The sequence below is a fragment of the Crinia signifera genome, chromosome 4 (genome assembly GCF_055691185.1).
Source record: "Crinia signifera chromosome 4, ASM5569118v1, whole genome shotgun sequence".
Taxonomy (NCBI): domain Eukaryota; kingdom Metazoa; phylum Chordata; class Amphibia; order Anura; family Myobatrachidae; genus Crinia; species Crinia signifera.
The window spans coordinates 275,914,729-275,930,257 of NC_139220.1; the positions used below are offsets into that span (position 1 = coordinate 275,914,729).

At 45.7% G+C, this 15,529-nt stretch overlaps 1 protein-coding gene across 6 annotated transcripts in view; it reads left to right on the plus strand.

Annotated features, from left to right (window-relative positions):
* Positions 1-15,529, plus strand: part of FER1L5 (fer-1 like family member 5) — a 101,972-nt gene that overhangs the window by 80,258 nt on the left and 6,185 nt on the right. For all 6 annotated transcript variants that reach the window (XR_014473569.1, XM_083184602.1, XM_083184606.1 and 3 more), the window contains 8 exons: positions 828-926; positions 1,600-1,728; positions 1,818-1,964; positions 2,827-2,918; positions 7,500-7,670; positions 9,343-9,491; positions 12,122-12,261; positions 14,598-14,686. Coding sequence is in view for 5 of the 6 variants with exons in the window: in XM_083184602.1 (XP_083040728.1) it covers positions 828-926; positions 1,600-1,728; positions 1,818-1,964; positions 2,827-2,918; positions 7,500-7,670; positions 9,343-9,491; positions 12,122-12,261; positions 14,598-14,686 (1,016 nt within the window). In the remaining variant the exon portion in view is untranslated. The remainder of the gene's footprint in view (positions 1-827; positions 927-1,599; positions 1,729-1,817; positions 1,965-2,826; positions 2,919-7,499; positions 7,671-9,342; positions 9,492-12,121; positions 12,262-14,597; positions 14,687-15,529) is intronic.

Genomic DNA, 15,529 nt, shown 5'->3' on the forward strand with positions numbered 1-15,529 from the left:
TTCCTGGGTTAGCTGCAAATATTAAGTACCCCCCCCCCCCCAAATGTATGTAGGAGGGACCCAGCAGGAATATCTGATCCTTGCTGTGATCCCTCCTGTTCTGCTCGCAGCCGCTTCCCCATGTATCAACATCAGGCAGCATTGCATTGGGTCCCAGGCTACAGGTGCTAACACACAGTGCTATGGTCAGATGTGTTTTGAACTATTAAGTTAAGCACATCGCACTGTGTTTCTTTAGGATTGCATTGCAATGCGTGCTCCCACACATAGCATATCGCAATTCTAAAAAGTATGTTCTTGCAGTACGATTTGCACTAGATGGGATGTAATTTAGTACAGACGCATCGAGCACACATCTCACCGTGTGTGGGCACCATATCGCCATTTTGAGATGGCGGTAGCCCATTGTACCCTATGGGCCCTGCCAGCATGTGCGGTCAGCGGGGTTGGTGCTGACCGTGCATGTGCAGACCCCTTGGGACACCCGGCCAAGCTCTTGCACTGATGCCTTCCTTAAGGGTCTGAATGGCTAAATAAATACTTGATGTTCACTCCCTGAGGATGGGTTGATAATGTACAGTGTGTTTGTGTGTGTGTGTTTGTGTGTGTGTGTATATTTGACTTATTGGAGATTAATCACATTGGCGATTACCTTGATAATGACCATGACACAAGGTGTGAATACACCGAAGCCGTACATAATGAGACACCAGGCACACATCCAGTGTAACTGTGCACTAACTTGCATAGAGCCTAATATCTTTCATCTGTACTTTGCAAAAAGAGCTCTGTATCACATTCATAAAATATCTTTAACAATCTGTCAGGGAGAAGAAGAATTTGATTGGTGGAGCAAATTCTTTGCATCAGTTGGTGACGATGGCAGCAGTGGAGATTACATTGATAAGGGGCAGGAATTTCTTGTGGTAAGAAAGTACAGAATCTTGAACAAATGCTGATATTACCTTAAAAGCCACTTCCAAAAGTTTTATATTCTTCAACTCTGGTTTATGGTAACATTTTCCTTCAGTTTCTACGATTTTGACAATCCCCTAAATGTGATATTATTGTTATATAAAACATAAGTCAATTTAAACAGTCAATTAAACATTCCCCTTGTGACCATCGCTCTTCAAAACTGGTGAGCAAGAAGGAAGTGCATATTTTCCAGCACAAGGGGAGCAGGAAGTGCCAGCAGCTGCCACAGTCAGAAGCATAGCTAACAGGGTGATGTTTGAGCACAGAGGGCTTATAGCTCACTACTGGACAACTATGTCAAGGGAGTACCTTAGGCCTAGTTAGTCAGTGGGCCAGTAGTGGGCAGCACCAATAACCAGGTCTGCCACTAGGAATTTCCAGTCCGGGCCCCCATCCCCCCCCCCCCTCCCTCCCTTCACTTACTGCCCCGATTCCTGCTGCAGGTCCCGAAGCACAGGCTTCTTCAATGCAGGATGCCGACGGCCAATTAAAATGCAGCACCGGCTGGTGAGCCAATCAGAGCTTGTGTACCAGCAGCCGCTCTGTTTGGCTAATGGTACACAAACTCTGATTGGCTCAAGCTTTGCAAGTGATATATGTTACCCATTTCTGCTTCCGCAGGTTTACAACACAGAGTTAGAGTCCATCCCTTCATTTCGCGGTTTTCAGGATGTTTGCCAGACATTTAAGCTGCAACGGCCAAAGTCCCACGATGATGATTATGATCTCCCTGTAGTAGGGGAGGTAAAAGTAGGTGTTGCTCAGAATCCAATGTGATTTTGTTTGATTATTTCCTGATATTAATATACTATATATACTACATGATGAAATATCTTTAGGCCTCATTTAAGATCTACTCAACTTTGGAACATCAGATGCTTCCCCCACAACAATACGACAGTCTAAACGCTGGTCCCCAGGAATGCCTGGTACGGGTCTACATTGTCCGAGGTCTTGACCTGCCGCCACATGACCAGAATGGCTTGGTAATGCTAGTCTAATTTACTGTCTGCATATGTGTATTTGTTGTAACTTGTTTCTTTTCATGGGGACCAATATACGCCTCTGCCAATATGCGCTTTCATGGGAGGAAGTGATTTGGGGATGTATCTATAAAGAATTACAAATGACTATAAATAGTTCTATAATGCTTCATACTTGTCTATTCCCTACAGATTTAAAGGTGGCCATACACACGCAGATTTATCTGCAGATCTGTCTGGTTGGAACAAAACCTGGTTATGGATGAGAGCAAATGACAGTTGACAATTTGCTTGGAAATGCTGGAAACCTGACAAACTGTCACTCATCCATAACCATGTTTTTGTTCCAACCACCCAGATCTGCAGATAAATCTTACTAGTGTATGGGCACCTTTACTGCTAATACTATCACTACTGATCACTCGTCTTTCTAGATTACACACCTTTACTGCGTCACACCCTACAGAAATAATATGCTTCAAGGGGGCAGAATGTTGTAAATAAAAATATAGGCTAGTAAGTGTGTGGACCATTGCATATGCAAAACCATGTCGCGGAAAGGGTATACTTACCATGACATAAAAGTTAATACATAGTGATAGAATAAAAATTATGTTTTTAATTATGGAAAAAATATATATACTGTATTTAAAGAATGTAATGCATAGGTTGCAGCCAGCACAAGTACATTTAATTCTACAGAACCAATGTGAGTCATATTTTACATCTGAATCTTTTTTGGGGACAGCCATGGGTATCAGCAGCGTGCCTAAACACCTCTATTACAATTCACCCTGTACATAGTTACAGTAAGTGCAAAGTTATGTGCAGAATAAAACTGTTACTAATCTATTTCCCATCACAGTGTGACCCTTACATAAAAATCTCACTTGGTGAAAAGAAAATAGATAACCGAAAGAATTACATACCGTGTACTCTAAATCCTGTCTTTGGCACGTAAGTCAATGCTGTACAAATTAAAGATATGTAAATTGTGCTAGTATTAAGGGCTATATTTACTAGGCGCCGGCATTCTTAATAGCTTAGAGCGTTGGATTTCAAAGGGCAAAAGTTTCATTTTGCAGGATTTACTTTTCTTATATTTATATACAGTGCTCAGACTAATATTTGTGGGGAGTTTTCAATCCCCCGCCGCTATTTCCGAAGTGGGAAATAGTGGTGGGTGTCTATTCAATTCTGTCTTTACCAACAGCATTGAAGAGGCGTCTTGGCAAAACAAGCCCGACTTTAAAAGCAGTCAGGCTCATTTTGGCAAGAACAACTGTGGATTATTGAGCTCACTATGGACGTTTCTCGTGGCCACGCCCCCTTTCCGGCACTCGGCAGGCGGGACATTGAATCCCGCCTGCCGATTTGCTGTCGAGTGGGCCGAGAACAGGACAGGGCCATTGAATATCCCCCTTAGTATCTACCTTTATTATAAATAATATTTAAATGTATACAAAGATTCTCAGTATACTTTAGATACTATGGGGGAAATTTACTAAGATCGTAGTTCTATTTCAGATGGGATATTACTATGGGCAACCAATCAGATACTATTATTATCTACTAAAGGGTACTAAATAAATAAGAAATAGATTCTGATTTATGCAACACTTACTCTTCAAGATAATTATATTCCAATTGATGTATGGCCCTTTAGTTAGTGTTTAATCATATTATGTCTGTTCTCCAGCTTCTTGTATCACAGAATGTGTGCACTTTTTAATATTCTGTGGGAGAAGCCTGCCATGTTTAGTCTGGTTGCTTATTTCAGTTCCACTGCTATTTATATTAATATTCTGTTTGGTCATCTTTTAGCTCATGTACCTCAATATTTGCATACTACTTAACTATTACTACTACTGTGGGTGTAACCTGCACCATTTAGTTTATGGCCATTTATTTTAGTTGCCCCTGTCAATTATACGGTATAGTTATCCTGTGTCATGGTTGGGGGCGAAGGGGGATAATAGGCATGTAAGTGTAGTGTAGTAAGGGAGGGGACGACTTATGGGGATCCAGGTATGCCTAGGTTGGGGTTAGGTTTTACAGGGTGGGGGGTTCTTGGGAGGTTTGCTTTGGGTGTCCTTATTTAATTTTGTGTCCTTGGGTTAGAGTATATGGGGTGGGGGCAAGGTGAGGCTTTTTGTTTTGATATTCTGATCGATGTGAGTTTTTTTTATTTTCATTTATGGTATGTCATATATGCCCCATTAATAATTTGGTTCTCTCGTGTACACCCGAATGGCGCCTTCGGGTGGCGATTACGTTATCTATGCTTGATATAGGGTATTCTGTATGTCATTGTTTTTAATATATACTGCTATTTCTCTATCTCCCACATCCTTGGCTTGGTGGATTGTCTTTATTTGGTCATCTATACACTGTTTCCTCATGTCCTCCTGTATTATTCCTCATGTTTGCCTTATAATTTACATGCCTGTTTAATGTTTGGGTGTAACTCTACAATAAAAATTACACAATAAAAAAAAAAAAAGAAGTAGATTCTGATTGGTTGCCCATAGCACAATCCCATGTGAAATAGAAACTCCCATCTTAGTACATTTCCCCCTATATGACACCCTAATTCTTACCTACAAAGTCCTGCACACTTAACATTTTTGCAGGGTCTTGTGTGAGACATGTTTCTGATACCCCTTTTACACCAAGGAATAACCCAGGTTGGACCCAGGTGGGACCCAGGTCAGCCTTGGTGTAAAAGGGGCCAACCCAGGTCCAGTAACACTGGTCTCCTACCCAGGTCCTGACCAGGGTTGAACACTGGTTGGACCTGGGTCGTGGGCGGTGTAAATGGTCCCAACCCAGGTTGGGACATCCGGGTAGTGCTGAAAGGATACCAGAAGTGCTGGACGCCTTTCCACAGTGCGCTGCAGTGGCAAAAGACAGCAGCCAGGAAGGATACGGGCAGTGCACACAGAAATCATAATTGGATGCAGTATCATTTATATTATTATCATTATTTTGGGGGGGGGGGAGCACATGGGAGATTCGGTCTGCTGCTGCAGGGGAGGGGGCTGGGGAGAGCACATGGGTGATGCTGCACCTTTATACCGCTATGTGCGCTTGAGCACTGAATAAAACTTTTTTAAAAATATTTTACTAAATAAACAAACCAACATTTTTCAATGCTAACTTGTCATGTCTTTTAATTTTTATTTAAAATCATTGAGGGAAAGTTGGATGCCAGTTTATCAGTCCTAAAATGGACATTTTTTATGTCATTCATAGGGAAAAGCAGTGCTGACCCAGGTTCAGTGTAAACGGCGCAGACCTGGGTCCGACCTGGGTCACAGTGCTGTGTAAATTGGGTATGAAGCTGGGTCCAACCCTGGAAACTCCCGTGTTCAAAGACCAGGGTCCGACCAGGGATTTTGGTGTAAAAGGGGTATCATTTGGGCAAAGATTGAATTTGGGGGGTAAAGGACAGTACCTCGGTTTTGAAATAATGATTTCTGGGTGGTTTGTGCTGCGCTCTACCTTTAGTTGATTTGCATAATGATGTGGAAGCTACACAGTATAAATCTCATGCACTTTCTAATTTAATTTAAAAATAGTGATTCACAATAATTGCGTGCATATACAAATTGATAAGTTGCAACTAAATTATAAATGATGAACCTGAAAATACGAATAAAAATGCAAATAAAAATGTGTAGCAATAATGTCCTGTTGATCTAGGTACTGATATATCAGTGCCGGTTAGGGGAAAGTTCCTTAGTACTCAGTCAATAGCTGAAGCGGCATCCCGCTTATGATGGTTCTATGGTGTCCTACTTTGGGAACAAACTTCAGGTACCTCTTTACTTTCACTTTTCCGGATCAGGTACTTGTGGGTATTTGGTGTACTATGTGGGTCCCGGACTCTTGGGGCTGCGTGTGCCGTCTGTCTGCTATGGGGAGCTGCGTGTATCACACAGCCCACCGTGCAGGCAGAGACTGGCCAGACGCTGCTCCTTGTCTACGGCGATTACTGAGATCACCGCTTCGGGTTTTGCAATTACCCGTCACGGTGACTGTTCAACACCTTACAGGTCCCGTAGTTCACTTTGCCACTTCCCCTTCTCCGTACTAATAATGAGTTTGAGCTTAAGGTTGGGAGAAGACATCGAAGATGAAATGACAGAAAGTCATATAGTAATGCCGGTCAACCCAAATAGTCATACATAGCCACTTTAGAGTACCAGCAAATTACCTTGCAGCAGATGAAGATGCACGTTCTCAGCAGATGATAGCACTTACTATACTCTTGTACAGTGACCAGCAACAAACATCAGATTGTTTGCAAAAGAGGACACATTCTGCCTGCATTGTATACTGGCCTCACATAGCCACGGGTGCCGGACGCGTTCCCGACAGTCGGGATCCCGACAGTCATTTACCCGACGTCTGAATCCCGACTGTCAAAACGCAGACAGCCGGGTGCCCGACGGCCACCCGCTATTATCCCTCGTGGGGGTCCACGACCCCCATAGAGGGAGAATAGAATAGGTGCCCGCAGCACGACGAGCGCAGCGAGCCCGCAAGGGGCTTTTTTGCGCTCGCCATGCTGTCTGAGTCCGGGCAGTCTGGATCCCGACGTCGGGCTAATGACTGTCGGGATCCCGACTGTCGGTACCCCATACCACACCCCATAGCCACACCATACACTGAAATGGTTACACTGGTTTATGCTTATTATTGCTGTGAGGGAAACGGTCGTCTATGCCTAGTATAAAAGAAAGTGCCTGTTATAGTGTGTTCCGCGATGAGAGGTAATAAACCATTTGATAATTAAAACCAGTAACTGAGGGGAAATGTATTATAGCAGCATATATTGTGCCTTATTACCAAGGCCAAACAGGATATTACACTGATGAGGTGTATTAACATCTTGTTTGCCAGAGTGGCGGAGTAAAGATTTCCCCCTCTGACGATCAGGGCCGGCAACAGAAATCTTGGGGCCCCATACACTAATATTTCTGGGGGAACCCACCCTCTCAAGCACTAGTAGTGGGTTGGAGCAGGGAGGGAGGGTGGGGGTATTGGTGGCAAACAGAACCATATAATAGCTGTCCCTAGCACACACAGCCTCACCTCTGAACTGACAGCTGCAGCCCATTATTCTGCCCCTAGCCCCCTGTCTTATGTGAATAGATGTTGTGTGCATGCACAGTGTCTATCCACTGTTGCTCAGCTAAGCATGGCAGCAAGTGACAGGGGACCACCAAAATACCCACCCCCCTCCTCACAGTGGGACACTGCGGCCTGCAGAGGGACAGCGGGACAGTCATTTGAGAGGTATGTAATACGACTTCCCTCCCATAACACCCTTTCATACATCCACCCCTGAGAACTTTGCATGCAACACTTGATTCCAATTTCTTGAAAGAAATGCAGAATATAGCAAATATTCCATTCTAGCAATTTATCAGACTATATTGTACACACATTACATTCAGAACGTCTGTAATCTGTAGCAAATTGGTGGTGCAGGAATTTGTTATGAAATAATGACAAGTGTTTTCTGTGCAGAATGTTTGAACTGAGCTGTGTAATTCCACTGGAGAAGGACCTAAAAGTCTCCATATATGACTATGACCTTGTGTCACTGGATGACAAAATTGGCGAAACAGTTATTGACCTTGAGAACAGACTCCTCTCACACTTTGGGGCCAACTGCGGACTGCCCCAAACCTACCGAGTGTGAGTAACATTCAGGATGTGCCCGGTGTATTCAATAATACACTAATTCTAATCTAAAAGAAAATAATGTTTAATAATGTACGTCTCAAGCTAAAGAAAACCAATTTATGACATTAATAATATAAACGTGATTAGTTAGCTAGAAATATAAATGATTACCTTAGAACACTAAAATAGATATTATTGCTGAACATTTGTAACAGATTGTGAAAGCACAGACACGGAGCTTGATTTAGAGCTGCACCCATAAATGAGTTAAAACTTGCCATTCTTAACAAACAGTGCATGTGTCGCGGCCTGCATAGACACCTATCAGCCATTGTGAGCCGTATGCATTTAAGTCGTTTCTCATTTATGAGTATTACTAGGTGGCAACAGGGTGTTTGCATGTAGAAGAAGCGTTCCGTGGGGGTTTAGAGCAGGGTTGCCTACATTTAAAATCTCCTCTCCAGGCTTGTTTGGGGGGCGGGGGCCTAATAAAGACATCATCAAGCACCGCCCCTCAGTACTACAAATCCCGCAGGTCTGCGAGGAGGGGGCAGGGCTAAATGACGCAATTTGCATCCCCCCTTCCCCCTGAAAAACCATGAATCGCGGACAGGGAGATTTGGAGGATTCCGGCGGTATCCGTGAGGGTTGCTCACCTTTCCGGGGGGCCAGGAGGGCGACCAGATTTTCGGGAGCATCGCCGCCATTCTGGGAGGGACCGGCGACAATCGAATGATTTCTCCTGCAGTGGAGGCATGCAAGGGGATGTGTTTTTGTTGCACAACTCCTCACATGTTTCCGAGGGTATTTGGAAACATGTGTGGGACACGTCGGACCTGATTGTCCTGGCAGCTTCCCAGGAGGGGGTCACACGCGAAGTTTTGCATGTTACACATGGGATTTATCACATGCAACTCCCGGGGAGCTACAGGCGGAGGGAGCAGGGGGCGGTGGATGCCGACGAGGGGACCAGGGAGCGGGAGACGGCAGCGGGCGCGGGATGCCGGCGACCACTGCCCGGCTCCCTGCTCCCCTCGCAAGCCCCCCCACCCCAACCTGTTCCCTCTGCCTGTCTCTGTGATCGCCAGCATCCCTCGCCCACTGCCATCCCCCGCCCGGCTCCGGGCTACACATATGATTGAGCAAATCTTATGTGCAGCCCGTCCGACTTCCCGACTCTGATCCGATTTGCATGGGACTGCGCATCTGGTCAGACGGGGTGTCTACACGTATGACTTGGGCTGATTTCACGATCCGATTCATCCGAAATCAGGTGAAATCCTGCCCAAATCAAACAGTGAATGGGGGCCTTTAGGTCCTCTGCATTTCTCAATCTGTACCACAAATCTTGGCAAACTAATCAGATCCATAGATTTCAGTATCATCTGACACAACTCACTGCTAAAATGCTTATCCATGCTCTCATCATCTCCCGCATTGATTATTGTAATAGTCTACTTACTGATCTCCCCCAATAAAGACTCTCTCCATCCTGAATGCAGCTGCAAGGCTAATCTTCCTCGCCAAATGTTTATCGTCTGCAAAACTGCATTGGCAGTCCCTCCAATGCTTACACACAAGGACATAACCCAAACTACAACACACTACATCTCTTTGCTTATCTCAAAATTTGTGTGCTTATATATACATGGTGGTATTGGCTGAGAGCTGTTGTCTGTTACAGATCTGGTCCCAACACTTGGAGAGACCAGCTTCTCCCTTCTCAGCTTCTGGATATCACCTGCTCCCGCAGAGGCTGGGCTCCACCAATTTACACAGAGGATGGGCAGGAAGTGTCAGTCAACAACAGGAAGTTGCTTTTATCACAGTTTGGTAAGACAACTGTTACCGCCACACGTCTGTATTATATATATATGTGTTTCCAGATAAGGCAGCTGTTACTGACACAAGCTTGTATTATATATATGTGGTTCCAAATAAGGCAGCTGTTACTGACTCAACTGTCCCGCTAACCGCAGGAATGTCCCAGTTTTTGGGAACGTTCCTGCGTCCTGCCATTGTTCATCAGTGGGGGAGGGGGCAGTTGGGAGTCCCCCCCAGTCTGAAGAGAATAGACTATTCAGCGTTGAAATATAGGATCTTGATATGGGAAAAACTTCTGCTTACAATCACAGGGAGAATTAGCCCGATTAAAATGATAGCCCATACACTAGTAAGATTTATCTGCAGATCTAGCTGGTTGGAACAAAAACATGGTTATGGATGAGTGTCAGTTTTCCAGCATTTCCAAGCAAATGGTCACCTGTCCTTTGCTCTAATCCATAACCATGTTTTTGTTCCAACCAGACAGATCTGCAGATAAATCTGCGTGTGTATGGCCACCTTAAGAATTAAAATGACCAGTCTGACTGGCACACGTGATGACGGAGATTGCACTACCCCCTCCTTCAGACTCTACTACTACGCAGCTCAGTTGGCCCACTTGATTGACTGTATCCGTGAGGATAGGGGTAATAGTCTACCATCCCTACTGGTGTCTCAACTACTGCCAGGATTGTCACCCTTGAACATTATACTAAGTGGCAATGTTTACCGTTATTTAAGCAAGAAATACAAAGTTGGAAGCAGGTGGGCAAAATATTACACACACACGGCTGGGATCCAGAGAGTCCATTAGACGGAGTGTGATACAGCTTTGTGCAGTCCTCGTATTTCTTCCACATCAGCTAGATTTCAGCAAATTCAACTCTTTTTACTAAACAGAGTGTCTTTAACCCCCATAACACTACGTAAAATGGGGGCAGGGTTGACTCTAAATGTCCCAAATGCGCTTCACTAGGTTCCTTTTGGCATCTATTTTGGACTTGTCCTGTGACTGATGAGTTTTGACAGGAGATGACTCACATTATAATAGCAACGGGTATTCCATGAGATATCGTCACCCCGATAGTCTGCATTCTGGCAGCTTTTGAAGAAGATATTTTAGACAAACCCACCCAACGATATGTCATTAACTTGCAAGAACATGGTTGGCCCCCTCGGGACCTACGATTGCAGAGTGGTTGTCCCTGACTAATGAAAGCGTGAGACATGAAAAATGTGTTTATATGTCCAGACGACAATCTGAAAAGAAATACTATAGTGTCTGGAATAAATGGGTAGACTCTCCATACATGTACCACTCTGTTGATGGGAGATAAATCATATGCCCATTCAGCTATGGACATGGTCATCCCAGGGCGGGATTTATATTTCAGGCCTAACTTGTCAACCCTGTCGTCTCCGTCCCTAAAGTTATGTGATGTCTCCTCTTTTTCCAGGACAATTCGATACAACTGTTCTCAAGATATTGGGCGGTAGTGGTGCGGTATTTTGCGGTAGTGAGACGGACTCATCATAAATAATGACCCAAACAAGTGTAATTTGATCAAACCACTGTGAATGTTTATTGATATTTCTACTATTCCATGTGCATTCTGACCAGCCCACAGCTACGTATTTGCCCTGTGACAGTTTTTTAGCATAGCCAACAATACATTTTCAACTTTTTGTGCTACGGCAGCTCTTATGTGGGATAGGGTCAGGTGGCTAGCTGCTCCACATGGGCATTATTGAGACTTGGGTGCCCTGTGTGGTATTCCCAGACCTGCAGTTATGGAGATGCTCTGACCCAGTCATCTAACCATCACCATTTGTCCCTTGTCAGTTGCTTAGACCCTTACACTTGCCCAACTTGTTAACTTCTATAGCTGACTGTTCACTTATTATCTAATATATACCTTATCATGGGTGCCATTGCAATACTCTATCTTGGGGGGTGTGATCAGTGCAGCCGCACAGAACACAGTGCTCAGTCAGCACAGTCACTGTAACATGGGCCTTGCTTTTGGCTAGCAGGGTGCCTGGAACAGCAGGGATAGATGAAGGCTTTGTACCTGGACTTCCCTCTTAAAATTGGTGTCACAGATGATTGCAATCATAAATTAAGTCCAAGTAGAGAAGATTTTATCCATCCTGAATGAGAAACCAATATTTTATAAAGTATTCTTATAGTGGAACAAAGACAGCTTAGGCAACTATCAATGCAAGAATATCAGCAGCATCTCTGCTACTTACACACTGGGCCAGGAATCAGAAGAGCCAGTGATATCGCTACAGTATGTTCTGACCAGGGGAGGGGACCTGCGGTACAGTAACCCCTCCCACCCCCTTCTTCCTTCATCTTTCTATGCCCTGCAGCCAATATTGGAGCTGATTCTGCTTAGCGAGCCAACTAACATGGCCCACCACAAAGGGAAAGGGCAGCCAGCACAGGTCGCTCAGATCCCTAGTTATGGTTCTATGTCATTGTAACAACATAATCAATGTTATTCACTTCATCTGTCAGTTAATTTCATGTTCTAGCTGCTGCGTGTATAACTGTATATGATTACATATGAGATTACACGCCTGTGTTATAATGGGTGACTTAGGTGAGTTTATAACTGTTTTTGCTATTTTAGAGAGTACGGGTTGGACACATAGTCAGTTTGGTCCCCCGAAGGAGCGACTGTCATTGTATGTTCTGCGCACCCTTGGACTAGTTCCTGAACATGTTGAAACCAGATCCCTCTATAATCCTGTAAGACCCTCGCTGGAACAGGTGAGCTGCTGCTAGCAAAGGCACCACTGCTAACTGTATATTGGGATCCGTACAAGGAGGAAAGCTGCTGCTGTAGACAGAAGAAGCTCTGCAGCAAACAGGGCACAGTGAGCGTAGCACAATAATATGAAAAAAGCTGTCATTCAATAATGTAAATAGAATAAATAATATTTGTTGTGGAAACAATGTTATTTCTTCTTGTAGCATAACTAGCTTAAGGAGAGCTACCATTCAGTTCCGCCCAGTCGTCTGGCAGTGGAGAGTTTGCTTATTCTTCCAATGTTTGTGTTAGTTTCCTCTGAGTACTCCTCTTTCCTCCTGCATTCCATATAAGTGCACAAAAATGTATCCTAGGCTGGGTTGTAATGGCAGACGATTTTACCGGCTGGGAGTTTGTCATTATAATATCCCTATTTTATTTCATGAAACTCTACCAAAGTAATGGAGTATACAGTTGGAGCCCCTGTCAACTTAAGTTCCTTAGGTCGTGGCTCACCGTGGCTAGCCATGGCTATTCTATGGTTCTCAGCAGCAATACAATACATAGAACAATACAGTAGGGGATTAGCAGAGTAATCCTATTACTCACTTAATCCAATTAACAGGCTAAATGTGGATAGCTCCATCTGTATCTTTGGTACTCTTTACCTAGAACGGCGCCCGTCGCGGGCATCGCGGGTACATTTATGGCTACCCGCGACGCGACCGACGCGATGCCCGCGATTTTCCCATTGAAAACCATGTTAAACCTGAAAAATCGCGTCGGTCGCGTCGCGGCCGGCCATAAATGTACCCGCGATGCCCGCGACGCGATGCCCGCGATTTCCCATAGGGAACAATGTTAAAAGGCAGATTGACCGCGATTTTACCGTTAAATGCCTCAATGACCGCGATTTTGACATAGGAAACAATGTTAAATGGGCCACAGAGCCCAAATAGTCCCCCTGAAGTCTTAAATGGCCCCCAAAATTTTTAACGCCACCCCACGATCAACGTGAACCCGAAGCGTGGCGAGCGCAGCGAGCCCCGCGAGGGGCGGCGGTACGCGTCCTACGACCTTTTCATGCCCTACTATCCACGTCGGCGTGGAGTTGAGAATAGAATAGTGTGGCGAGCGCAGCGAGCCACCGAGCCCGAAGCGTGGCGAGCGCAGCGAGCCCCGCGAGGGGACGCGGATACCTTCACAGGTAAACGCGTCCCCTCGCGGGCTTCACAGGTGTCCGTGGCGACGCGGACACCTGTGAAGCCCGCGAAGGGACGCGTTTACCTGTGAAGGTATCCGCGTCCCCTCGCGGGGCTCGCTGCGCTCGCCACGCTTCGGGCTCGGTGGCTCGCTGCGCTCGCCACACTATTCTATTCTCAACTCCACGCCGACGTGGATAGTAGGGCATGAAAAGGTCGTAGGACGCGTACCGCCGCCCCTCGCGGGCTCGCTGCGCTCGCCACGCTTCGGGTTCACGTTGATCGTGGGGTGGCGTTAAAAATTGTGGGGGCCATTTAACAATTCAGGGGGACTATTAGGGCTCTGTGGCCCATTTAACATTGTTTCCTATGTAAAAATCGCGGGCATTGAGGCATTTAACGCTAAAATCGCGGTCAATCTGCCTTTTTAACATTGTTCCCTATGGGAAAATCGCGGTAATCGCGGGTACCCGATTTTGATGTACCCGCGATTTACCCGCGATTACCGCGATTGCCGCGATTTTACCCGCGATCCCGCGATTTCAATCGTGGGCGCCGTTCTAGGTAAAGAGTACCGTATCTTTAACTCTGGTGTGTCCACACGATACAATCCAGCATGAGATTTTTGACTATATAGTCAAAATCGCATTGGGATTGCATGCAGGTCGTATGCAGATCACACAGGTTTTTTACCTTGCGATCCCAAAGTGAGCGTGACAGCACAAATCGAAACCCAGATAGACAGGGCTGCAATGACTATATAGTGCAAATCTAATGCAGATAGCATGAATTGTATGTAAATAGCACATGAGTTAGAAAAGATTGCATAGCAAGTTGAATAGCAAAGGAATCTCACCGTGTGTACACACCATAAGAATGCGAATCAGATCTGACTTCTCACAGGATCTTTAGACCAAGAAGCCTGCGACTTGTTCAGACCAACCAGAATGCGCTATATAGTATGACAGTTGCAGGCCGGGATGTAGTGGGAGCTGAGTATGAAAGTATCACACAAAACAGCTCTATAATGTCGGACATAAATGGAGCTGTGTTTTTTGGGTTAGTGTGTTGTAATGTGTGAGAGATGAAAAGTATATTTTAGAGAGCACAAACATAGCTTTCATTTTGAATATGTAACTAACTTTTTTCAACAGGGCAAACTACAGATGTGGGTGGATATTTTCCCAATGCGGCTGGGAGCTCCTGGGCCACCTTTTAACATTTCCCCGAGAATTCCAAAGAAGTAAGTTATTAATACAGGCTACCATTGGGCCTAATTCAGGTTTGTTAGTAACTCAAAAAAGCACACAACTGTGCAAAACCATGCTGCACTGTAGGTGTAACGTGCAGAGAGATTAAGATTTGGGGGTGGTGTGATCAAACTGAAATCTAAATTGTAGTGTAAAAATAGAAAATATGCTGACGACGTACAGATGTATCGGGCCTTGTTGTTGCTGGCAATCCGCCAGCAACACGGCGCCTCTATCTGACTGAGACGCACGTGCGTCTCAGTATCTGGGCGGCGGGGTGGCAAGGCGGACGCAATACTGTCCGCCTCCTGCTCGAGGGGGCTGGGGGGGACCTCTGGCCACTGTGGGGGGGGGTGCGGTCGCCCGGTGTGGGCACCGGGCGACCGAGGGCAGCACCGTCGGAAGGGGACGCGCGCGCACCTCGTGCGCGCGCGTCCCCTTCCGGTATACAGATGGCGGCGGGGCAGGGGATGGCGATGGCGACGCCATCGCCATCACCTGCAAAGATGAATCCCGCTACATCTGTAGCTTAGTCTACATTGAAAACGTAGCGTAGAGCTGCCACCGTGAAACTAAACAAGTACCTGTGTCTATATTTGTTCTATAACAGACTTATTCTGCTCACAGCAAAAGGGGGCATGGCTAATGGAAAGGGGCATGGCCTCACAGGATGTCATGTCTCCAGGCCACGCCCCTGATTTCATCCCTCTGCATCGCTGAATAGATGCTGTACGCATGTGCACAGCATCTATTCCCTTCAGACTGGACGGGGTCCCAACTGCCTCCCTCCCCGCCACGAGACAATGGCGGCACAGACGGCATGTTGGAATGTCCCC